This window comes from Podarcis pityusensis, assembly GCF_964106645.2.
Source record: "Podarcis pityusensis genome assembly, chromosome: 11".
Classification (NCBI taxonomy): Eukaryota; Metazoa; Chordata; class Lepidosauria; order Squamata; family Lacertidae; genus Podarcis; species Podarcis pityusensis.
In genome coordinates this window covers 49,722,043-49,748,177 of record NC_138036.1, presented here as the reverse complement: position 1 = coordinate 49,748,177, position 26,135 = coordinate 49,722,043, and the positions used below count along the sequence as shown (strand labels likewise).

Here is a 26,135-nt window from a genome sequence, read left to right as displayed (position 1 = left end):
TCAGGGAGGAAATCAGAGTGCATAAGGGGAAGAGAGATCAGGAAAGTCCAAGGCTTGCTCATGCAATATCAACACATGCTTTTCCATTACATATGAACTGGCATTGTAGAAATGAAATGTCTTAAACATTCTACATTAATGCTAAGCAGTAGTATATATGTTAACACCATTACAGCCATGTAGATATATAGCAACAGACTAGTAACAAACTTAGCATGGCAGGCTTTAAAGAAGATTTACCTATTCAGAATTTCACAGTGACAAAATTTTCCTTTAGACATCGATGAATGTGAAAGCAACCCAGATATCTGTGATGGTGGGCAGTGCACCAACATCCCAGGAGAATATCGATGTCTTTGTTATGATGGATTCATGGCTTCTATGGACATGAAAATATGCATTGGTAAGTAATTTAGAGGTAGCTTTCAAGCGTTGTAAATATATTGTTAATGTGATTTTTGATTCTCAAAAATAGAAACCTTTTCCTTAGGGGAAAACATCACTAATGGAGCAACTTAAGATTTGATCTTGTGACTACTTCATCAAAAGAAGTACTGATAAACTAAAATGCAGTTGAATCTTGTGGTGGTAAACTGCCCTAGATTCCCTTCTGACTGTCCTGGGGAAAGTGTTTCCTTTTTTTTAACCTTCAAAGCTGGGGAAAGGTGGCAGTAGAAGCAGCACAGAACAAGAAGTAAGGTTTTCCGTCCCCCTCCCTTACAGTCATCCTGACAAGTTCTACAGCACATCAGGACTGAAAGAACAATAATAGAAATTGGCATTGCCACCGAAATTTTTTTAAATATTCCAGCTCTCTACTGATCTGATCTGAAAAAGGAATTGGAAGGTGCTCTTTTAAGAATCTCGTAAGTTAATTTCTGAGCTAAGCTCTGGTGTCATCCTCTTTGATGATGATAATAATAATAATGATAATAATAATAATAATAATAATAATAATAATTTATTATTTATACCCCGCCCATCTGGCTGGGCCTCCCCAGCCACTCTGGGCAGCTTCCATAGAAACCAAAAATACAGTAAAATATCACATGTTAAAAACTTCCCTGAACAGGGCTGCCTTAAGATGTCTTCTGAATGTCAGGTAGTTGTTTATTGCTTTGACATCTGCTGGAAGGGTGTTCCACAGGGCGGGCGCCACTACCGAGAAGGCCCTCTGCCTGGTTCCCTGTAGCTTTGCTTCTCGCAATGAGGGAACCGCCAGAAGGCCCTCGGCGCTGGACCTCAGCGTGATAACCAAGACAGAATAAAAAATGCCTTGGAGAATACCATTCAGTTGGTCATTATCACACTACTTAAAATATAGCACATATTGTTCCTATTTCAGCTGTTGTGTTTTTGCAGAACAGAAACTTCCTCCTGGTCCAACCAGACATATTCAGAATCTATACCTTCCCTAATAAATATTCATAAGTCTACAAGGAGGGGCAAGTCACACTTTGGGAATCTTGAATACTAAGGGCTAGTTCATTGATGATGGAGAATATATTAATGTATTATAAAAGTAATAGACTTCTTAAAGAAAAGTAGCTGAAATAATTCTGATTTATTTTTCAAAAACCGATTTAAATTTTAGCAACTATCAGGTCTTATGCTTCAGTAGTACTTTTATTCATGTATATCTTTTTGCTACACTGAAGTGTCTCATTTTCTCATTGGTTCCTATCTTGTTGCTTCATACAGTGATATGATCTAGTTGAAAAATGTAAGATAAAAATAATGTATAATTGTTGGTATATTTAGTACGTTCATTTTATAAGATCATTTATTTTGAGTGACTTGACTAACGAAGAACAAGTTTTCAGTTACTAACTAAGCTATATTAACTTACAGATGTGAACGAGTGTGACCTGAATTCCAACATCTGTATGTTTGGAGAGTGTGAGAACACCAAGGGGTCCTTCATTTGTCATTGCCAGCTGGGTTACTCTGTCAAGAAGGGAACCACAGGATGTACAGGTATGATATACTTCGCAACTTCCTTGAGAACCAAATAGTTGTGGCATACTTCTTTGTAGGTAAAGGTAAAGGTAAAGGTAAAGGAACCCCGGATGGTTAAGTCCAGTCAAAGGCGACTATGGGGTTGCGGCGCTCATCTCACTTTCAGGCCAAGGGAGTCGGCATTTGTCCACAGGCAGCTTTCCAGGTCATGTGGCCAGCATGACTAAACTGCTTCTGGAACAACGGAACACCATGACGGAAACCAGAACACACCGAAATGCTGTTTACCTTCCCGCCGCAGCAGTATCTATTTATCTACTTGCACTGGCATGCTTTCGAACTGCTAGGTTGGCAGGAGCTGGGACAGAGCAATGGGAGCTCACCCCATTGCAGGGATTTGAACTGCCGACCTTCCAATCAGCAAGCCCAAGAGGCTCAGTGGTTTAGACCACAGCACCACCTGCTCCCCCTACCTCTTTGTACATTCACATATCTAATTGTGGGGAAGCAGTCCTGCAGAGCAAAACTCAGAACTGCAGTTACTTTTGAGTTTAGTATGCTCCTTTAGAAAAAATATTTAGCTATTAGTACCATTTTATCAAGTAGCACTGCTTTTGTGCTTCTACCGAGGTTCCATTGAAATGCTTGGCATATTGCAGCCATTATTTTTGAAGTATTTAAGGCTGCAAACCTATACATACTTAGCTGGAAGCCCCAAACAACACAGTGAAGCTTACTGCTCAGAAAACATGCATGGGATTGTACTGTATGCATCAGGGCTTTTAGATAATTAAACAATCTATGCCCTTTTCAATTTGGGGTGGGGGGGTGGGAGGTTATTGTCTTTGTTTGTTATTATGATACACATTTTTGTGTTTTTATACTGTAATCTACCTTGTGCTCTTTGGTGAATGTGCAGTACAGAAATTTAATTAATTACAAGAACAAGAGCAAGGCTTAACCATTATAATTCTGAATTCTTTTAGAATATCATTGTGAATTACAGTTATCTGGCTCACATATGTCAAGCTAAACCTTGGTTTAGTAAGATTGTGCAAACGTGGACTCCTAGAGAGGACATCACAACCACTTTCCTCCTTTTTTGCTGCTGCACTACACTATGCTAAGGCTTGTATCATCTGAACCAAGACTCATGGTTATGCCCTCTCTTCAATAACCATGAACAGTTGCCAGGATTACAGATAATTCCTAAAATCAGATTCTGCCCTAATAAGATCAGTGTGAAATAATAATACTGGATGTATTACATTGACACTGTTTCCAAGTTTATGAAGATATCTATTATTCTCAATTCAATTTTTTAATGTGCAACTTTTCTTAGATGTGGATGAATGTGAGATTGGCGCCCATAACTGTGACCTGCATGCCTCATGTGTCAATGTCCCAGGAAGCTTCAGGTGTAGCTGTAAAGAAGGATGGATTGGAAATGGAATTAAGTGTATTGGTGAGTAGAGATGAATTGATACAGTTGTTCAGCTGACAAGATGGTAGGGCTAAGTTACTTGGTTATTTTTAGAATCATTGGGTAGGTTGACTGGAGTGGGGATGGATGAAGTAGCTATGGAAATGTTTCACCCAGAAACAGAAGGGGGCATTTTTTATTCTTCAGGCTTCTCTTCCTATTTGGGTCAGAAATGGGGCCAGCTTGCTGGTTGACTCCTTCATGGAAGAGAGTATCTGTCTGTCTCCCATAGAGCTCTTAGTTTATTTTAAAACACTTTTTTGTTAACTCCTTGCCTTCTCTTTCTTGCCCACCTGTCCTAGATAAGAATGGGATTCTAAATTGTCTAGGGAATGAGAGCTCCTAAACTTTCCACACTATTGATATGGATATTCCACTCCTGCTTTCTCCTCCCATACATTCTCCTCCTTGCTGAGTTGCCAGATTCTTTCAGTAGGACCATCCAGCCTGGCTAGAGCCAAGGTGATATATTGCTTTGTTAATAAGGTGTATTCTCGCCTGGAGAATATTATAATCAACTACAGATTCCAACAATAGATGTGCCAGTGGCCACTTGGGTGAGAGATGTCATGAAGGAAACCCGAAAGATCCCTGTGATAAAAATGGAGAAGCCACACTGAGGCATGTTCAGTGTTGTTGTGTTCATCAGTCACCAACTCCATCTCTACAATGTTGACCCTCCTGACCGACTTGCTTCTTTGGAATCAGTTTCTAAGAATCTGAAGAGTAGGCCAAAAAGGTTCTTCTTATCAGCCACTGTCCTAGCAAACTCTATTATAGCCTCTAATGTCAGAAACAGAAGGAATGTGTACTTAACATGGCATGAATCTAGCCATAAGTGGTGCCTGATTGCCACACTATTTTCTGGCACCAGGTTCTTCGGTGGTGCCAGTGGAAACCAAAAGTAAAAGAAGTCTGTCCAAACTGCCAAATGAGAGGATGGAAATTCCCAAGTCCTATTAGTCCTTTTGGGACTTGCCAGCATCTCAGTACCACTTGGGAATCTACCAGCTATAAGACTCAATAACCACATTCCATATATTCCAACTGAAATTCCTCACTGATCTCCCCTGGAAACTGTTCATCATCCAAGGTTGAAAGCAAACAGTGTTCTAGCAGGAGATAGGCTGCCCCATTGCCATTACGCTGTAATTGTCTGTCTCATGTGGTTAGTGCCTCAGTGGAAACAAGACCACACTGATCTATAGTGTGAGAAAGACAATATGAATAGGATATGTGCTGGAGTATTCCATGGGCCTAAAAGACAACTTCGTGGTCCCAACAAAATCCAAATTTGTAGAGAAACTCCTGAAGCAAAATCTCCCCCTAATCTCCCACCTCAGGAATATTTTGGTGATTTTCATAGAGGGTGTCCCTTAATCAACTTAATCCACACCTTGCCCCTGCTTCTTAACTGGATAGAGGGGCACTTTTGAAGTACAGTGGTACCTCTAGTTACGAACTTAAGTCATTCCGGAGGTCCGTTCTTATCCTGAAACTGTTCTTTACTAGAGGCGTGCTTTCGCTAATGGGGCCTCTTGCTGCTGCTGCACTGCCGGCACACGATTTCTGTTCTCATCCTGGGGCAAAGTTCTCAACTCAAGATAACTCTTCTAGGTTAGCAGAGTTTGTAACCTGAAGCGTTTGCTACCCGAGGCGTTTGTAACTTGAGGTACCACTGTATTGAGAATACTACCTTCTTCCCTAAGAGAGAGAAATTTCTGATAAGAAATTTCCCTTCTTTCTAGAATGCCTGTCTATTATAATTCCATGTTTATTAACATTTTTCTTTGTGAAGTCTACAAGGAAAGTAAAGCCATTTTCTTTTCATGATTTCTTACTGTTGACAGGAGATTGATAACATTGTTAGAGATGGCCTTTGATGGCAATTGTTAAATCCAATCACTAATAGAGCAGAATATTAGTTAAATATTTCCCCAGTGCTAATGAGTTGATGTTTAAAATGTAAAGATTATAAATGAAATGGAAGAAACAAAATAATTTTATGGTTTCATGTCATTGAAAGGTTATGAGAAAGCAAGTTTGAAGTTATCGCTTTGGGCAAATTTAAGCTAAACTTGCAGCTTGCAGTCAGAGTTAATTAGTTCAAAACAATATATTTGAGATTAATTCCTACCCTCCCTCCCACTGGTTCTTGGCACTCTTTGCCCCTTAACAATTGCCAAGTCACAATGTTGCAGTGATAACTGAAGCCAAATCTGGCTGAAATATCCTAGCAAGGTCTAGATTTAGACCTAGTAACCCTATGCCCCCTTGGCTCCCTTGTCCACAGCCCTCCAAACTCCTCTACCCATAATGGATCCTGGAGGTTATGTGCTCTGCTGCCCTCATCTATACTGCCCTTCTCATGTGACCTGTTGAGCCTCCTTCATCATCTCCTGTGTACTATGCCTGCCAGCCTCCCCACTCCTGTAGGAGTGCTGAACTTGTCCACTTTCTTTCTCTTGGTAAGCACCAGCATACATGCATCAATGTGGTGTTTGGAAGGAGAAGAGTCCCTTTCATTTATGGTTGAAAAAATAGTTCTGCCTTAGGCAGCCATCTAGAATCATGCAGCAATAAAGTCATGCCTTGGATTAATGAATTGGCATATATATATTTTCTTATTATGGTAACCATTATAACAGAGGCATGCAATATAAATGAAAAAGTGTTTAAACAAAATTGGTAAAGTATTTAAAATGTTCCACTAATGCTGAACATAGCAATAGGCAGATCAGTTTCTGAAGCTACCTTCATTTTGAGTCAGACATTGATCCATCTCAGCCCTAAATTGTTTATTTTGTCTGGCAGTGGCTCTCTAGCAGAAGTCTTTCCCATCACTTACTACCTGATACGTTTAGCAGGAGATGGCTGGGTTTGGACCTGGGGACTTTTGCATGCAGAGCACCAGCTCCTTCACTGAGCTGTGACCCATGATGGCTGAGAGCCAGTTCTGACGCTCTTTGAACCAATTGTGCAAGCAGGCTACTCCTGTGGAAATCCCTGTTTCTGTGAACATGTGCATCCTTTTTCTAGTTCCTTTGTGTGTGTTTTTCTGGCAGATCTTGATGAATGTTCTAACGGAACACACCAGTGTAGTGTAAATGCGCAGTGTGTGAATGCTCCTGGATCATATCGCTGTACCTGTGCAGAAGGATTTACTGGAGATGGATTCACTTGTTCTGGTAAGAGAGATTTAAGAGAGTTTAAGGAAATCATTTTATCTGCTTGTTTCCTTTAGAAGCAGAATTCAGAGCTCCAGCAACACTGAAAACAGCCCCCCCCCCCCCGTGCTTAGTTTTCTGCATACCTGTAGCTTTTACACCCAAGGCATTTACACCCAAGCTACTCTATCATGGATAAAGCTAGCATTTCCACTAATGGGCTTTAAATATCAAACAGAAATATCACTGCTCATTTTCAACTAAGGTGGAAGCACCAGTTTTGCTTTATGTCAAGTAATACTTAACAAAATTATCTAGATAATAATAATAATAATTTTTTTAAAAATTTATATCCCGCCCTCCCCAGCCGAAGCCGGGCTCAGGGCGGCTAACAACAATCAAATAATCAAACAATCAAATAATCCAACATTCTAAAAACATTCCATTATAAAAATTAATTAAAATCAAATTAATGGCAACCGTTGAGCAAAATTCTGTGCAGGTTGCCAGAGGAGGGAGTCAGGCTGGGCCCTGACCAAAGGCCTGGTGGAACAACTCTGTCTTGCAGGCCTTGCGGAAAGATGTCAGGTCCCGCAGGGCCCTAGTCTCTTGTGACAGAGCGTTCCACCAGATTGGAGCCGCAGCCGAGAAAGCCCTGGCTCTAGTTGAGGCCAGCCTAACCTCTCTGAGGCCTGGGACCTTCAGGATGTTTTTATTTGCAGACCGTAGGTTCCTCTGTGGGGCATACCAGGAGAGAGAGTCCCGTATGTTTATAATGGACATTTGCTGACCAAATCCCTTTTGCTACATTGAGCATCAAACTTAATTATATTCAACAGATATTGATGAATGTGCAGAAAATATTAATCTATGTGAAAATGGACAATGCCTGAATATTCCTGGTGGATATCGTTGTGAGTGTGAGATGGGTTTCACTCCAGCTTCAGACAGCAAATCTTGCCAAGGTAACGCACCACTATTCCATTTGCATTTTCAGGGTTTGGATTGTATGCCAGGAGGGAAACCACAAGAAGCATTGAAAAGAACATTCAAGCACAAGCTTTGCATAGAAAATACATTTTTCTAATCAAGAATTACTATGCTCTGCCAGCTCTGATAAAAGCTGCCTTAATTTTTAAAGACTTTGCATGGCCTTTGACCAAAAACCTTGCAGCTAAATTTGGACTCATCTTCCTTGTATCAGTTACTAAAAGACATGTAGAAAAGTACTGCATTCAAACAAACGTTTCTTATTGTAGAATGTGATGAGGGTACGCAACTGCATGCTTGTTCGCTCCCAATAAAACCACACAAGCACAGATTACATTTTCAAATGCACATTTGCATTCGATGACAAATTATTCAGAATATGTACAATATTGATGTGTGGGTAACTAATTTTTATATATATTTTATCCTTTCAGATATTGATGAATGTGCCTTCCAGAATATCTGTGTGTTTGGTACTTGCAATAACTTGCCAGGGATGTTTCACTGCATTTGTGATGATGGCTATGAGCTGGATAGAACTGGAGGAAATTGTACAGGTATATAATAAAAAAATCACACTTGAAGAATGTAGTAGCAGAAGAATGAGATTTTGTTAAATAAATGTTTACATTTTTGGCTTTCTTTAATGGCAGCCAGAATGTTGGTGGCTGTGAACTGGAAGTGTAAAAACGTATTCATTGGTTTAGGAGAATTTCAGAAATATCCCTTTGTGGTTAAACAGATACATTTTAGGAGGTGCAGATAAGTACAAACAATTGATGGAGAAGTTTGATGAAAACTGGCATTCATTCATTCATTATGAAATGAGAATGCAAAACTTTTAGCCTCTTTTCTTGAATTAAAATAGTGATTATTATTATTAATAATAATAATACTTAATTAATAATAATACTGCCCTATACCCGGGGGTGTCAGGGCAGTTCACAGAATAAAATCAAGATATAAAACCACAAAATACACAATAAAAGTAAAAACAACAACCCAATAGTCGCCTCAATAGCTAAACATAAATTTTAAATTTTCCTCTTTTTCTTCTTCTTGCTGCCTTAGACATTGATGAGTGTGCAGATCCTATCAACTGTGTTAATGGTTTCTGTGTGAACACGCCTGGAAGATATGAGTGCAACTGTCCTCCAGATTTCCAGCTGAACCCAACAGGAGTTGGTTGTGTTGGTAAGAATATTAAATAAATAAGCAGAAAGGTTAAAGGATTCCATATGAAACAATATTGATTCATTACTTAAATACAGTGGAACAAATTCTGGAGAAATGTACTTCCCACTCATATCACATGAACTGTGCAAAAAAGCCCAAACCAGGATAGATGCTGATTTCAAAATCCCAACTGTAAATGGATTTATGATGAATTAATAAATTTATAACAAATATAATACAATTTTTTGTTTCTTTACCATGTCCCATTAACGTCAGTAAGGTTTTATTTCTACATACGATCTTCAGCAGGCTCTTATTTTCTGCTATGCCAAGAACTGCCTCAATATATTGGATATATGTAATTGAAAATTAATAAAAAATATTTACAAAAAAAGAACTGCCTCAATGAAAGACAAGATTGGGTAGTGTGGCAATGCACCTAATTATCCCCTATTGATTATATGATGCAAAGATCATTCTCATGCTAGTCTGACTGGCCAACATCTCTGAATCAGGGAAGGACATTTCTTCAATTGGCAATGTCCCTTGCAAAAATGGCAGTTGCTTTCCCCTGAGACTTGCGGTTTTGCTCATTTATCTGAGTCTTTTGTGCTTACTTGCTCTGTAAACACCTATTTCCCGTGTACTTTTCTCTCATCGTGGCAAACTAGGAATTAGATTCTATCAGGTGATTTTTGAGGAACTGGGTCTGAGTGTTCCTGCCTTCTGGTGAGACGAGGAGAGCTGAGCTAAAAGACATTTTGGACCCCTTCCAGGTCTTACTCTGTTATTTTGTGATCTTGTTACGCTGACAAACCCTTGGCAGTCAGTAATGACTTGCTTTACCCATTTCCCCCTTAGATCATTTAAGAACTTTTCTGGTGTTGCAGCTTCACATTTAGGTCAAAACTGAGAAAAATTACTGAAGTTAATGTAAGATTATGAGGTTTACTACTGAAAGTATTCATGATGTGTGTTTCACATGACTGTGGCTGGTGGGCACAAGTGTTTTCCATTCATTCTCCACAGATAATCGAGTTGGCAACTGTTACCTGAAATATGGACCAAGAGGGGATGGAAGTCTATCCTGCAACACGGAAATTGGTGTTGGAGTCAGTCGCTCCTCTTGCTGCTGCTCTCTGGGAAAGGCCTGGGGAAATCCCTGCGAGACCTGTCCGCCTGTAAATAGCAGTAAGGAAATGACTCTCTTAGATGCAAGGACGAAAAGAAATACTACTAACAGTATATCATAAGGAGTGAAAACCATTTCATGTGGTTGCGTTTTATACATTATCATCATTGCGTGACCAGGCGGGCGACAGCCCCAGCCCCAACCCCCAGGGATCATAAGGAAGGAATAAAAACTCTGACAACGTTATATGGAATTAAAATTGGGCCACTACTTTATTAAACTTCTGAATGTAGGAAGATGTTGGCTTAGGCCTTGGGCGCGTTTCCCTCCCAGCCCCCCAGCTGGGGGGAACTGGGTCTCATCTGGGTAAATTGGATATGGGGGTACTCTGTGAGACGTAAGTGTAGCAGGCAGCCCAGCCCATATCCCCGCATTCAGGGTAGTTCACTGACAACCTTTCAGTGTATGGCCAGTGACACCCATTATATAACCCCTTTAAGAGGGGGACCCTTGAATCACTGTCACAGGGGGGTGAGTCACCACTTCATGTCCCCCCCCCAATATAGAGAAGAAAAGACTAAAGGATTCCACCCAAGGCCATAACTGCCAAAGTTGTGATGAATTGCTACGGGGAAGACAAAACCTGCCAATGCAGGAAAATTTCTTCCCGGTCCTTCAACAGCAACCAGTCAAAGACCGCCCACTCAACAGGAAGAAGTTGTTAACCTGCACACAAGAAACATGAAACAAAGGGAGGGTGAATCTCCAGAGCCAACTGCCTGGCTATTGTCGGCTCCACCCCCTATTTATAAATGGGGCTGGTCCCACCTCCCAGCAAGAAACTTGATTACTGAGGCTGGGCGTGAACCTTCACAAATTAACACTGAGAGGCAAACCAGCCCCTGTTTGCCAGTAAGCTCCCTAGGAACTGTAGCACCACGCGCGATCCTGCAAAGGGCACCCACAATGTAAAGTGTGAGTGCTCATTAAATAGAAAAGCATGCCTAGGTTCTCAGATGTGATTCATAAGCCTTGAGTGCAGGAATCAAGGATTCCAGCTTTGCTTGTGACAACACATGATGGCCTTAACCTAAGTACCTTGTTAACCTAAGTATCCTTTTTTCTGTGTGTAAAATTGAAAGCATGTTTAGGGGCACTAATATAAAGTGTTTTGTCATGTACTTAGTGGGAGTTTAGAACAACTGCTGTTCTAATGTATCTGCAAAAGACACCAAAGAATTATTAGTAATTATGCTCTTCCTTCAAACATATTCATCTCAGATACATGGTATGGACACATTGAAAATATTTATTTTCCCTATTGGTGGGAAAACAGATGCATGGACATAAAGTATGTATGGATTGTAAGAGTCCAAAAGGACACTACACTGAATGGGGCCCCTATGTGCTGCTTTCCAGACAAAGTTATTATAAATCTATGTGATTTGTTGTGGGGTCAAGAATAGGGGCCTTGACAGTCAAAACACAGTTCATATTAAGATGATAAATTTCATGAGCTGTGAACAGGACTAGGCAAAAGAAAAACAACAACTGAAGCCATCTCTGTGTTAATCTTCCCACGACTTTTTGTTTAATTCTTGCTTGTTTTCTTTTCTCTGTAGGTGAATATAATACTCTCTGTCCAGGGGGTGAAGGTTTTAGACCAAATCCTATCACTATTATTCTAGAAGGTAAGTCCTTCCTTCCTTCCTTTCCTTTTTACAACAAATTTTTATTGGTTTTTAAACAAATACAAAAACAAGAACCATTAAACCCTTTTGTTTAATGTCTCACTGTGTTTTTAATTACACTGGAAGCTGTCGCGCAACCCAGTCGGTTGGGTGGGGTGGTAATACTACTACTACTACTACTACTACTACTACTAATAATAATAATCCAGAAGTATATATAATGGTGTTTGTTGTATCCATTGACTTTAGACATAAACTTACACATTCAGTGTCCAAACATATCACTAAACATGACCTCTCCACTGAGAAGGCTGAGTGAATGGTATAACAGGGTCTTGATTTCGGTCATTAACATAGTTAAAGAAGTTAATTCTTTTAAAATAACCACTATAGCTTTTTATGGCTTAAACAAGAGCCAAGTTCTGTAAAATGTCTATAATGGGGAGGTAGTGAAATCTGTTAGTTCCATAGAAGAAACTAAAATGTATGCATTTTGTCAGCTTTGTTTTAAAGTGCTGGCCATTTCAAGCATAGATACTTCTTAATGGCAGCAGTCCAGATCCTCACGTTCACCTGAGTTTTTCCATCTGTTAAGAGCTTCCCAGCAATCTGCAAATTGCTTTATAAACTTTGAGTTCCTAAATTGTTTTGGATTTTGGCAGCTTTCCTGCTAAAAGGAAAATGTAACGTGTGGTGTTCCTTTATCAGATGCCTTAATCTTATTCATTTGGCTCATTCTGAGTCTGTTAGTTGTGTCTACTATCACCCTATCAAAAAATTAATTGGAAGCATGACTCGGACTGTTTTACAACTGATCTTTTAAGCTTTCAGCATGCATGTAATGTACCAAAAAGTGATAATTACAGGGCATATGTTCCTAGGTGATAAAATATGATGCAACCTGGTCATGGTTGAGCACAGTATTTGAAGACCCATTGACTTTTGGGGAAGACTTTAATTTATATTGCAATCCTTCGTACTGCAGTTAGTGGGAGTTAAATGTACTTTGGCTGGCTCATGCTTTTATCAGATCTTTTTCATAAAAAGCTGAGCAGATTTATAAACAAAAACAGGCAAAAGTCATTTTCTGCTAGCCATCTATGCAAGTAGTCTGCTATAGTCTTTCATCAGCCAAAAAAACATGCCTTCCTCTCTTAACACAGACATTGATGAATGCCAAGAGCTGCCTGGCCTCTGCCAAGGTGGAAACTGCATCAATACATTTGGCAGCTTCCAGTGTGAGTGTCCCCATGGGTACTACCTCAGTGAAGAAACGCGTATCTGTGAAGGTAACAACTCTTATCTTTTCTCATAGTGGAGCACCCATTTCTTCTCAAACATTATTCTTCCCTGCAGACATTTCTCCCTGCACCCCTCACCCGAAAGCATGCAGATAAAATGCAGATACTAGATCTAAAGTTGTAGATTTTTAGGATTCGAAACTTACATTTACACATTCAGTTATCAAGTTTTTCAGTTATTATTTTATATCCATTATATTAAGACAACCTCCCAGGGTAATCATGAATATGAACGCTACTTTCAAATTGATACTACTTAGGGTCAAACTTGATGTGATGATACAGGCTGTTTTGATTTCTCTTTTCTTTTTAAACTAATGACTTTGGTGGGTTAGGACTATAACCTGAATCCCACATACTTCCTCAAGATATTGTGCACCCCTGCATCTGCTTTTTGCTGCAAGTAACATCTTCATAGACGAATTACACCTTCAGATGTTACTTGTTGTAACAAAACTTTTCATAGTCGAGTAACAGCTTCAGGTGGCTGATTTTTTCAGTGGGAAAGCAGTACAGTGGTCCCTTGGTTCCTGAAAGGTTTAGTTGTCAAATTGGCTCCTGAATGCCGCAAACCCAGAAGTGTTCCGGTTTGTGAACGTTTTTCGTAAGCCGAACATCTTCTGATTGAGTGCAGGAAGCTCCTGCAGCCAATTGGAAACCACGCCTCGGTTTTTGAATGGTTTCAGTAGTCAAACTGACTCCTGAAACTGATTAAGTTCGAGAACCAAGGTACCACGGTACAAGGAGTGGGTGAACTCCTACCATGGAGCTCCATAGCTACTTCAGAAGAGGAGGAAAATCCCAAACACAGGATTCAAAGATGGTGGATTCATTGTTTAACTCTTACGTAGCCTCTTTGTCCACAAATGAGAAATACTTTTTGGCAATTCAGTTTGGCCTTATATGTTGTTATTTATTGAGCACTTGTTTGTTGTACCTTAGTTGCTTATTGAGTCTCCCTGCTCTCCCACAGATATTGATGAGTGTGTTGCACATCCTGGCGTCTGCGGTCCTGGGACATGCTACAACACCTTGGGGAACTACACATGCATTTGCCCTCCAGAATACATGCAGGTGAATGGAGGCCACAACTGTATGGGTATGTTACCTTTTATATTTCCACTTCCTACCATGATATTGAGAAGAGTTTGAAGACCAGATGAGTTCCTAAAATTTAGGCCCAGTTTACACTTAACAGCTGTTCCTATGCAGCTTCCTCAGTAGCACATAGGATCTAGAATCCAGGCTCACAGCTGGACAGCATTCACGTGAGGCCTCGATTGGTGTTGGAATGGCTCGGAGGAATATCTGGCTTGGTCAAAGTCAGTTAAACTAATATTTGTGGAAATGTGCATGTTTATTGAAATCATAGCTGTCAACCTTCCCTTTTTTGGTGGGAAATTCCCTTATTCCAGCACCGTTTCCCACGGCTTCCCGCTGCTATCCCAGATTGTTAGATATCCCGTAGACTGTCCCCGAGACAGGTGAGGCTGCTGATCCCTTATTTTCAAGGCTGCTGTTCCCTTATTTTCAAATCTTAAAGGTGACAGCTATGATTGAAATAGCTTAAGTCATAGCTTGAGGCTGCATTCCTACATCTGGCCAGAAGATGGCTGTGGGGTTTCTGAATGTGTTTAGGTGCCAGTTTACTAGTGGAGAGGAGGTCAGAAAGTAGGATAGCATCTATGCCTCTGGTAAAGCCTCTGGTTCACCAGTAGAAAGTTCTGTGGGTATAGATGTATCCCCAGTGGCGTTCTGGTGGTGGGTGGGTGCCTTGCAGAGCTTGGGATCCGCAGGATCTAAACCCCATGACATGTGCTCAAAAAAGGCCAATAGCTATCCTGATTCTAGAGCTTGCATAGTTAATTTCCCTTTCATTGATTTCAATGGGAGATAAATAGGGAGAAAGACAAGAGGGGTGAAAAAGGCCTCCCCACATATCCTGCCCTAGATATATCAAGCTGTCAGGACAACGGAAGTGGTGGTAGGTCTGCCACAGATTCTCTCCCCCCCCCCAATTCCATAGAACAGCAGTGTAAGTTATTTTTATTGTGTACTAAATATGCTTTCTGTATCTTATAACTCAATCCTGATTATGTCTACTTCAATTAAGCATGCTTATAATGGCTGCTCACCCAGTTCCAGGGTGGAGGTGGTTGCAGCCAGTCGCAGCCACCTCTCGACTCCCAGGGGGTTGAAAATGCTTCCTCATGGCAACCAGCTAAAAATGAACCAATTCCCCCATCGTGGTTGGGAAGATCTAGCATCTGCCCCAGTCTTCTTGAATAAAACACAGAGAATAAATCCAGCTGGAGTTATTCTGTGTTCCGAAACAGGAAAGTCAGCTGAAACAGGTAGATGTATAGGAAAAAAGAAAGCCAGTTCTCAGGATCCAATTGTTATATGTTTAATACTTTTAAAAGCATGAGATTTCTACATGTACAGATATGAGAAAGAGCTTTTGCTATAGAAGCTACAATGGAACGTCTTGCGACAATGAACTCCCTTTCAACGTGACCAAGAGGATGTGTTGCTGCACCTATAATGTTGGGAAAGCCTGGAACAAACCTTGTGAACCATGTCCAACTCCAGGAACAGGTAAAAACTAGACTTAACAGGGGATGTTGTAAAGACTCTTGAGCCCAAATTAATATTAAGATATATGCACCCCTTTCTGGACAGATTCCTAGAGACCCAATACAGTAATATATTATTCAGTTATTTCCTTGGCAGTCAATTTAAGCAAACACAATGTTCAGGAGCTGTTATACCTCCCAACAACCTCGTGAATAAATGTAGGTATCAGGGATATTAAAAATATTAGTTTCATTTGTTTCAGCTTCCTGGCTTTTTTCCAGTTAGTTGAAAGTGCATGTGATAAACAGTTACCTGTATATGTCTTTCAGTGTTTTCTTAAAAGAAGTTTTCTTAAAAGAAAACACCAGAAGAAAGATACGGGCAATTGTTTATCACATAGGATAAAACTTACGAAAACCCAATAGCTGAGATATATTCTTCTATCTCTTCGATAACAATAGGGCATAAAGGAAAACAAAGCAGTGCAGTATTCTTTTGATCAGTATGGAAAGAGGAAATAAGAACTGAAAAGAACATTTTTCCTTCCCCAGAAGTATTCTAAGCCAATGTCCTTCCTGTCACTAATCAAGATGGGAAGAGAGAAGAGCTCAAAGTCCATTATTTGTACATCAAAATTACTAATCCTATATAATTCCACATTGGGGGTTTTCTTCGTCAGTGCTGTCTTTCAGTTTCTAAATTCTGTCAACATTAAAGCTAATACTTGGATTAAATAACGTATTTGTTTATGGCTGCATTGTGTGTGGGGGGGGGGGGAATCCTCTTATTCAATAAAATGGATTACTGTTTTTTGTAAATGGATTGTTTGTCCAAGAGTTATTGTTATATTCAGCCTCCTTGATTTCACCCCACTTTCTTTCCTTTTAAGTTGAATTCAAGTCAATTTGTGGAAATATTCCTGGCTTCACATTCGACATCCACACAGGCAAAGCTGTTGGTGAGTTTTTAAAGCTATGTTCAGATTAATGAATGCAGCATGAATCTGAAAACTAGAGGCTTTTCCCCCCTCCAACCCACCCGTTTTAATTTATTTATTTATTTATTTATAAATAAGATGTGTGGAAAACTAACATGACAGGGAAGAAGTTTCAGCTTTTTATGTATAAAGTTCCCCTATATGGATTTTTCCTTTATACAAAAAGCATGGATTAAAATTAAAATTGAATTGCTATATTCAATTTGCTGTATTATATTTCTAGGTAAATTTTATTACCACTTTATTTTCCTTATTTCATGCATAAAGAAACTATGAGAAAAAGCAGGGCTTGCCATTGCATTTGACTAATAAATATTGAATTTTTTTTAGATATTGATGAATGTAAAGAGATCCCAGGGATTTGTGCAAATGGTGTTTGCATTAACCAGATTGGCAGCTTCCGCTGCGAATGCCCAACAGGATTCAGCTACAATGACCTGCTCTTGGTCTGTGAAGGTGATGTAAATCGTATTGTCTATGGTTTATCCTCATGGCAAGATCCTTTTCAGCAATAGTCTCCGCTCCTACTTTACTGCAGCTCATAAGTGGGGTTTTTTTTTGCAGGGAGGGAATACACCTAGAAATTACACCTGCCTCCAGGTCAGGCTCATGATCAAAGAGGAACTGATTGTACTGACTGAGTCCTACACAATGGCCTAACCTGGCTGTGTGGACCAGCAGAGAGGAAGTGCAAGCTAACATACGTGCACATGTCTACTGTGCAACTGTCTGTGATCTGCTCCAGTAAATTAGAGTCATGTGGATATATCTTCAAATAGAGCAGCAGTTAATAATAATAATAATAATAATAATAATAATAATAATAATAATTTATTTATATCCCACCCTCCCCAGCCAAAGATGGGCTCAGAGCAGCTAACAACAGTAAAAATAGCACAGTTTACATAAAATCACAGTCAATTAATTGAAATACATTCTAAAATCAATTCATTCTAAAATCAATTCAAAATCAAATTAATGGCAACCATGGGCTAGAGTTCTATGAGGATTACAGAAGGAGGGGGTCAGATTGTACCTTGGCCAAAGGTCTGGTGGAAGTTAAAACCATCACCTTAAACCTGATCCTGTACTCCACCAGGAGCCAGTGCAGCTGGTATTAGAAAACAATAGAAAAATAGTGACTAATGAAAAGGTGTAGAAGACGCTTGTCTTTGAAAAAGTAAACCTGCGCATCAGTTGATTCCTGACCTAGGTTTTGAAACCCTTATCAGTAATTCCATGAAATGTTTGAACGTGATCATTAGTTGCCCTTTCTTCCAGGAATATAAGTATTTCTCTTTAAATCCATGTATTGTCTGGTCTCACAGAGCCAGTGTGGTGTAGTGGTTCAGAGCGGTAGATTCGTAATCTGGGGAACCGGGTTTGCGTCTCTGCTCCTCCACATGCAGCTGCTGGGTGACCTTGGGCCAGCCATACTTCTTTGAAGTCTCTCAGCCCCACTCACCTCACAGAGTGTTTGTTGTGGGGGAGGACGGGAAAGGAGAATGTTAGCCGCTTTGAGACTCCTTCGGGTAGTGATAAAGCAGGATATCAAATCCAAACTCCTCTTCTTCTTCTTCTTCTTCTTCTTCTTCTTCTTCTTCTTCTTCACAGGATTGTATTTATCTTCCTGGCAGATTTCTTAGAGAAAGGGAGGCAGGAACATTATTCAAAGCATTTGCTCTGTGTGTACAATGTGCCACATTCCTGCTGTTTGTATCAGAAGAATTTGTTAAATGCTCTGATGAAAAATGTTCTGGAGTGATATGGTTGTGGGATACAGAGTGTGCTTGGGTTCCTTCTCTACTTTTTAGTTTCTGTCAGTCTTCTTCTACCTGTTTGGCACGAATCCCATCTTTCCTCTTCCTTAGAGGATATTAAACGAAGGCATCTACAATAATGTACTGGTCACTACTTCAGAGGGATGAACACAAAAATAAGGGATATAAGCACATTGAAGTTCCACTGATTTCAGTTGGTATGTTAAGATTGTGTTGAAAATTCTCTAATTGAAGTAAGTGGGATTTGAAAGTGCTTTAACATTAGCTGAATTATGCCCATTGCAATGTAGAGCACAAAATGTATCTGAATGCTTCAAAGAGATGAAGGACACCTATACTGACATTTGACTAATAATTATTGATCTTGCAGATATTGATGAATGCAGCAATGGTGACAATCTCTGTCAACGAAATGCAGATTGTATTAACAGCCCTGGTAGTTACCGCTGCGAATGTGCTGCAGGTTTCAAACTTTCACCCAATGGTGCCTGTGTTGGTAAGAAATAACTTGTATTCACTATTTTGCTTAAGTCTTCTTTTATATGGCTATTCCCTCTAGAATATTGGCAGTTTTCCTGTTCTGAATTTGCTTCTTTTTTTCTTTTTTTTTCACACTTACAATTATGTTGCTTCCCTGACTTTCATGTCATGTTTAGCAGTATCTGACTTTAACACGAACAGACAAATAGTAGGCTTTTTGTGCTACGGCTTTCTCTATGCAATGGACATTTTGAGTTCACCTTCAGTAATCATTAGCAGATTGTAAAACGCGAGTAATGAATGAGCAATAACAAAACCACAAATCAATAATGTATACCATGTGTTTTGTGTATTTTTGTTATAGATCGCAATGAATGCCAGGAAATTCCTAATGTATGTAGTCATGGCACGTGTGTGGATAAAGAGGGAACTTACCATTGCATCTGTCAAAATGGCTTTAAGGCATCCCATGACCAAACTATGTGTATGGGTATGTTGAGAGAATGTTATCCATGTAAAAACGTGAATTAGAAAATCTAGAACAGCTTAATTAATTGACATTTTGGTGAGCGATGGTTGGGTTGATACTGTTATATTTATTTCAGATGAATATAAGTTATGTGTTGTCAGATAAATGCGGTGATTGCATTTATTGTATCATTGCGAAAGTTTGAAATATAAAAAGGGGAGGGGGAAAATAAGCCAGTGTTTAAGGTTTCCCGGGATTATTCTACAAATAATGATTCCTTTGTATTAATGCCTTCTCTCTGCAGATGTTGATGAATGTGAAAGACATCCTTGTGGAAATGGAACGTGTAAAAACACAGTTGGGTCATATAATTGTCTATGTTATCCAGGATTTGAGCTTACACATAATAATGACTGTATGGGTAAGAGAATCAAAAGAAAACTACACTTTTTCATTAGGAAGAGGGATGGTGCAAGCAGTTCAAATAAAAACATGAAAATTTCTGAATTTTAACAGACAAATCTATTTAAGGTCTGTACTCTGTTGTGGAACTAATTTTGAAAAAAAGTATTATACTATTTCAGCTTCAGACACCTTTTTTGACCTTTCAAGTAGCTGCAGGAACCACTAACTAGATCAGCACCACAACTTTGGAAAGAGAGAATTGCATATGAGCCAGAGGCCATCTTTTCCATTGAAAATGAGGGTTTCAGAATGGTCAGCAGGAGATGAACTTTGAGAATTTGGGAGCGGGATCGTGCAGTTTTCTCTTGTAAGGGATGGAGATCCGCAGGGAAAGAAGTGACAGCAGTGGCTTTTCCCCTTTCATTCATTCATTTAAAATGTAGTTGCTGCTCCTGCAAGTGGCAGCAGAGTTGCTATTGGTGCCCCTTCCTGTCCTCCCTTGGAATGACACTGTGTTGTCACATAGCATCATCCTAGGGCTATGCTGGTGTGGAACTGCAGTTTCTACTGACTGGGCCACCAACAGCAGCACTATAGCTGTTTGTGGTGGCAGAAAATTAAACTGGGTGGGAAAAGACTGCTAGTAGGTCATTCCATATCAAGTGATCCAACTTTTTAAACTCATGTCATCCTATTTTCTTTATATTTTGTACACTTGTTGAATGATCAAAACTAAGTTTGAATCTAAAATTTTATTTTTTTTATCTCATCCCGTTAAGAAGTCTTATCTTATGAGAGTTTGAGATTTCAAAAAATTTACAATTTTGGCCTTGCCGCACTACACAATAAACATAAAAGCTCAGCCCAGAACTGAGATACGTCAAAACTAAAAACACCAGTCTCTTCAGAACTTCATGGGCTTTACTCCATCCATGATGGATTTACTTTAAATTTTAAATTTAAGTTACAAAATTGAAACCTTTAGAAAGTGATTAAAAAACAATAGGATTTTTTTTTAAAAAATTGTATTGGTTATTTAATATTTCTAAGAGCTACCTCCAAAATTCCATCTTGGAATCTCAACAGGATCATATTTTTTTAAAAAATATTTTGTACATACATGTCTACCTTATTGAGTTCTATTTAGGATAAATTGGTCTTCTTGGAGTAAAATATAACAGAGTAAACCAGACTTCAAACTGTAATATCAGTTACTTCAGGCAATTCTTTAGAAAGTTATTCAAATTAAAAGGTACCTGAAAAGCTAGTCAGGCTTTTCTTTTAAAAATGTGTTCCAAGCAGAGTTGTAGCTTGCAATTATTGCATGATAGAATTAATGCTTTTTGTTGCCCTTGTTTCGTTAACCATTTTGTTGCTTTTTGTTAACCATTTAGATATTGATGAATGCAGTTCCTTCTTTGGGCAGGTGTGCAGAAATGGGAGGTGTTTCAATGAAATTGGTTCTTTCAAATGTTTATGTCATGAAGGTTATGAACTTACTCCAGATGGCAAGAACTGTATTGGTATGTATGAAAGCAACAACCTAGTGTAAATGTGCATTGATAGAACAGCAATCCTATTCACACTTATCTGGGATTACATCCCATTGAATACAGTGTGACTTACTTTTGCATAAACATACAATTGTGCTGCTTTTTGAAGTATACATTTGCACAGTCATGTTACAGTGTCTTTCAGTCACATACATCCTAGTGTCTTTCAATTAAAAAACTAAATAAGTTAAAGAAGCACAAGAAAGCACTTCCAGCAGGTATTTATGGATAGCTGTGAACTGCAGCTGAAACACAATCCTATACCAGACAAGTAAGACAGAGCCTCTCCCTCTTCTCAGGAAATCTCTGTTCTTCTTCCAATTTTGGTTGATACATTGGCCTTATGTGGCTCTTGTATGCTAAACTGAACAGCAGAATTCATTGCAAAGGGGTGGGTAAGGAACTTTTCCCCATCAGCAAGAGCTAGGGGCGAGGGGTGCTATTGTTTCCATTTGTTATGTATTTTTGTGTTTTTTTTATTGTAAACCACTCTTTGATCTTTGGGTGAAGGGTGGTATTATAAATTTTCTTATTATCTATGTATAATAGTAGTAGTAGTAGTAGTAGTAGTAGTAGTAGTAGTTATTCACAGATGGGAGCAGGGTTACTTAACACAACAAAGGACAGACAAAAGTGTGAGAAGGAGGATCAATGATCTTGATCTAGATTCTTCTCTCTAATTGCATATTTAGACTGCAGGTAATTGTTCTAGAATCTCTAACATATTTTGTCTTTTTTCTATTCTTTTGAGATATCAATGAGTGTGTGGTGCTTGCTGGCTCATGCTTCCCTGGTACATGTCAAAACTTGGAAGGATCTTTTAGGTGCATTTGCCCACCAGGGTATGAAGTAAAAAGCGAAAGCTGCATTGGTAATGTTGCATTTTATTTTATTTCGAACTTCAATATTATCACAGTAAAGAACAGGTATTTTGGATGTGGTAGAAATAACATGCAAAGATTGTGTCACTCATTTACAAATGTAGCGACTTTCAAGATATGGCATTCTTGTGCTTGTGATGAGAGAAACAAACTCAAAGTTGTGGCATTTCATTAACTGAAATTGGGGGGGGGGGGGAGGAAATATGCTGGTTTGTGTTTCGTAAAATCTTTGCTTAACAAACAAACAAATCCACACACACACCCTGGCGAGTACATAGAGAAAACTTAGCTGAAAAATTTTCTGAAAATATAGGCTGCATTCAGACAGCATTTTATTCTATTTCCCTAAAGTTTCCTTACTGGATAACATTCACATTTTATGTAGTCTTTCACTTGAGGTAAATTCCAGTTCTGGAAATCTAGTGGAATTTAGTAGAAGCCATTTCTGTGTTAATGGCTTTCAGGAAAAACATCCACTTAACCTAGAAAATCACAGGAGCATTTGTGCTGTAATTTCCCCACAGTTTTCATGGATCATGCCACTACAGCTCATGTTACCAAATTTGCAGTAGTATTCTAGTATACAGTACCTTCCCACCATTTTCATGTGTGAATCATGAGGGAACAGAATCACTCATGGCGACACGCCTGGTCACATCTACGGTTGTATTACACCGTGTCCACTAGTGGGAATGAAATTTAGCATGCCCTGGCAATATAGCGATCAAAAAGCCGCAATTCCAATAACACAGCAGGTTATACAGTGGAAAAGGAATGTTAGAAACTGGGACACGAAGCGCTTGCATTATAACCAGAAAAACTAATTCAATAATCTCCACATCTGAACGCACCCAGACTCAGAAATATAGCAAATGGTTTCTGTTTTAAGCCTTAACGCTCATAGTTATGCACAGCTAAATTCTGCACCAAATGCACACCTAGTGTGTAAAGGTAATTGAGTTATTTGCATAGCACTTTGATGTTTATTTCAGCATCTAAGGAATTTTTGTTTTGGTACAAAATAATATACCAATGCTTTTAGAATGTTAGATGCTTTAGATTTTCATTATATGGGGAGAAAGTAACACAAGGCTATCAAATGAGAAAGCGGATCCATGCAAATCACAATGTGTTTCATCAAACTAAGAAACAAAGATATTGGTACCAGACAGCCAATCCTAAATATCTTCAAATTAACCATACAGGAAGCAAATCCTCATGTCTTCTCTGTGCCAAACTAACTGATGTTAGTGGAATTTTTGCCCAGATAAAGATGGAAGGAAAACTTTATGTGTGCTTTCAGTAGTCTTCATAAATCAAGGAACAAAACCTTGCTTAAATATGCTGGACTTTTATCTTGAGCAATACATTTTTTTGGACATTTTAACTTTTGTAACACAGTGCATTTATTAATTTGTTTTCTTGCCAGCTTTTAAATATTTTTGGCAGCTATTGCTAGCAATATTAACTGTTTTTCTTGAGAGTAATCCAAGTCATATTTTCTTTGAAACCTTTCAAAGCATAGCATTTTGGGGCTGCAGTGAGTATCATGTGCAAGACACCGGATACATTAGCACACAACACTAAGAGAAATAATGTCTTAGTGCAAATGTGTGGGCTTTTGGCAAGGAGATGGCAAACACCGTGTTTCTTCTCAGTCCTATTAGCATGGCATGATACAACAGCTAAGTCAAAGTCAGGTTTAGTGTGTTTTCTGAATTTGGACTTGTAGTTAAACACTCTCTTTCCATTAAGCATGAGTTGTAAAAGGTAAAGGTAAAGGAACCCCTGACCATTAGGTCCAGTCGTGACCGACTCTGGAGTTGTGGCGCTCATCTCGCTTTATTGGCCGAGGGAGCCGGCGTACAGCTTCCGGGTCATGTGGCCAGCATGACTAAGCCACTTCTGGCAAACCAGAGCAGTGCATGGAAACGCCGTTTACCTTCCCGCAGGAGCGGTACCTATTTATCTATTTGCACTTTGGTGTGCTTTCGAATTGCTAGGTTGGCAGGAGCTGGGACCGAGCAACGGGAGCTCACCCCGTCACGGGGATTCGAACCACCGACCTTCTGATTGGCAAGTCCTAGGCTCTGTGGTTTAACTCACAGTGCCACCCATGTCCCTTAGCATGAGTTGTAGCCAAGGTTAATTATTGGTTGCAGCTCATGGTTAAAGAAGAGAGAATGCAAACAGCCCCCAACTACCTTATAATGGAACAGGAATAGACAAACCCCTGCCCAACCCCTCAAATGTTTCACAAGTTCTCATACTCACTTTTATGGGCGATTTCTTTTTGCCTTTCCCCAAATTGTTCGGGGAGGGCATGACCAAATATACTGGCACAGCCTTAGAGTAGACTTTATAAAGCAATTGCTGTTTTAAAACAGGACGAACTGGTTTGCTCATTTAAAAATCAATTCTGCTTAATGCACTATTTCCCATCAGCTCTCTGGAAAATACACAAGATGAATACCATTTTGGATTAATGTTGTAATCACATTTTCATTTTAACCGTCTTTAAAATTTTATTTATTTACAATCAAGTTGTGTAAAAATGGTATGAAATAAATAAATAAATGATTTTTCAGACATTGATGAATGTAACGAGGATCCCAACATCTGTCTCTTTGGATCCTGCACTAATACGCCAGGAGGATTCCAGTGCATCTGTCCTACAGGCTTTGTGATATCTGATAATGGCAGGAGATGTTTTGGTAAGCACAGTGGTTGCAGCAGGCCGTATTCAGTAAACAATCATTTGGCTAAGTTGGGCCGTCTCCCGTTTATTTATTTAAAGGATGTCTACCTCACCTTTACACTTTAAAAAATCATCAGGATGGCTAATATGATAGTAAAAAGAAAATACAATCAGTAATGCATGCAAAAATGAACATGCAATGCTTGAAATTTAAACACAACAGAAAGACAAACTTTGGCTAGACCAGTTGCTGTGGGCACAATTGCGGCAATAAAAGCAATACAAATAAAATTTAAAAAACAGTGTGAATATTTAATGTAATGGATGTTCCATCTGCATCTTCAATCACAAATCCATGCTAAGCCCAGACCAGGTAAAAATGGATTTGAAAGCTTGCCTTGCCTAACACTGGTGCTTTTTTTTTTCTTTTCTAGAAAAGAGGTGCAGGAACGCTCCCATTTTTTTTCCAGACCACCCTAAGTTGTTGAACTTTTTTTAGGGAGCAAATTGCCCAATTCATCCAAATGGACAAGAGCCCTATGACTTTTAAACAGCCACCTGCAATATTAGACTGAGATTATTCAACAACAAACAAAATACTACACTGAGCCTACTGGATGCCATGCTTTAAATGTCTTGAGTTTTCCCCACATGGATGAAAGCTGGCTGTACAAAAATCCACAGGCTGACTTAGCACACGTGTGGGATTGTTCAATTGTCAAGTAATTCTTGAAGGAGATACAAAAGAGAATTAAAAGACATCATGGGGTAGATGGATGGAGAGGGATTGTAGGATGATGTGGGGTGGGTGGGGGAATAACTGAACTATGCCATTTTTGGATACAAATATTTTCACTACAAAAGTAATTTTCAGGGGTGGGTGGGTCTGAAATGTTCCCCATCAACTCCTGCTCAGAGGTTTCCCCACGCCTAGCATAAGCAGACTGAAAGGGCTTCAGTGCATGGAAAAGGCATTACAATATAAGAACGTCTCCTGCTGATAGAGGTTCAGGCAGGAATTCCCACGCAAGTGAGAAGTGAAACCATTCCTTTGATTTTGATTAACTTACCCAGCTACCCAGTGTCTAAAGTAATTCTGTGGCATTTGCTTTCCCCCCTAGATACACGACAAAGCTTCTGCTTCACTAACTTTGAGAATGGCAAGTGCTCTGTGCCAAAAGCATTTAACACCACCAAGGCAAAGTGCTGCTGCAGCAAGATGCCAGGCGAAGGATGGGGTGATCCCTGTGAGCTTTGTCCTAAGGAAGAAAAAGGTAAAGAAAAAACATGTGCTGGCTTTAGGGCTGTGCAACAAATCGCCATACATTTGAATAACAGTATTGGAAATTGCATTGTGGTAAGTGTTGCAACAAGGCAATATACAGGTGAGTAAAA

The 26,135-nt window shown here is 39.4% G+C and overlaps 1 protein-coding gene and 1 long non-coding RNA gene across 3 annotated transcripts in view; one reads left to right on the top strand and one right to left on the bottom strand.

Moving 5' to 3' along the window:
* The window catches only part of FBN2 (fibrillin 2), a 138,169-nt gene that overhangs the window by 93,118 nt on the left and 18,916 nt on the right, over window positions 1-26,135 (top strand). The window contains exons 30-50 of the mRNA XM_080973330.1: window positions 278-403; window positions 1,852-1,977; window positions 3,302-3,424; window positions 6,508-6,630; window positions 7,449-7,574; window positions 8,034-8,156; window positions 8,671-8,793; window positions 9,805-9,966; window positions 11,530-11,598; window positions 12,762-12,887; window positions 13,873-13,998; window positions 15,345-15,497; window positions 16,366-16,434; window positions 16,804-16,929; window positions 18,625-18,750; window positions 19,099-19,224; window positions 19,508-19,624; window positions 21,003-21,131; window positions 21,913-22,032; window positions 24,631-24,756; window positions 25,862-26,014. Of these exons, the coding sequence (XP_080829456.1) occupies window positions 278-403; window positions 1,852-1,977; window positions 3,302-3,424; window positions 6,508-6,630; window positions 7,449-7,574; window positions 8,034-8,156; window positions 8,671-8,793; window positions 9,805-9,966; window positions 11,530-11,598; window positions 12,762-12,887; window positions 13,873-13,998; window positions 15,345-15,497; window positions 16,366-16,434; window positions 16,804-16,929; window positions 18,625-18,750; window positions 19,099-19,224; window positions 19,508-19,624; window positions 21,003-21,131; window positions 21,913-22,032; window positions 24,631-24,756; window positions 25,862-26,014 (2,598 nt within the window). The remainder of the gene's footprint in view (window positions 1-277; window positions 404-1,851; window positions 1,978-3,301; window positions 3,425-6,507; window positions 6,631-7,448; window positions 7,575-8,033; window positions 8,157-8,670; window positions 8,794-9,804; window positions 9,967-11,529; window positions 11,599-12,761; window positions 12,888-13,872; window positions 13,999-15,344; window positions 15,498-16,365; window positions 16,435-16,803; window positions 16,930-18,624; window positions 18,751-19,098; window positions 19,225-19,507; window positions 19,625-21,002; window positions 21,132-21,912; window positions 22,033-24,630; window positions 24,757-25,861; window positions 26,015-26,135) is intronic.
* LOC308458511 overlaps window positions 308-26,135 on the bottom strand; it is a 45,296-nt gene continuing 19,468 nt past the window's right edge. Inside the window, exons 2-3 of one of the 2 annotated variants that reach the window (XR_013977501.1) lie at window positions 9,828-9,954; window positions 308-379 (exon numbers count right to left, since the gene is read on the bottom strand). This is a non-coding gene — a long non-coding RNA (uncharacterized lncRNA). Of the gene's footprint in view, window positions 380-8,649; window positions 8,766-9,827; window positions 9,955-26,135 lie in introns of those variants that run through there. The other variant, XR_013977502.1, reaches the window with a different exon arrangement.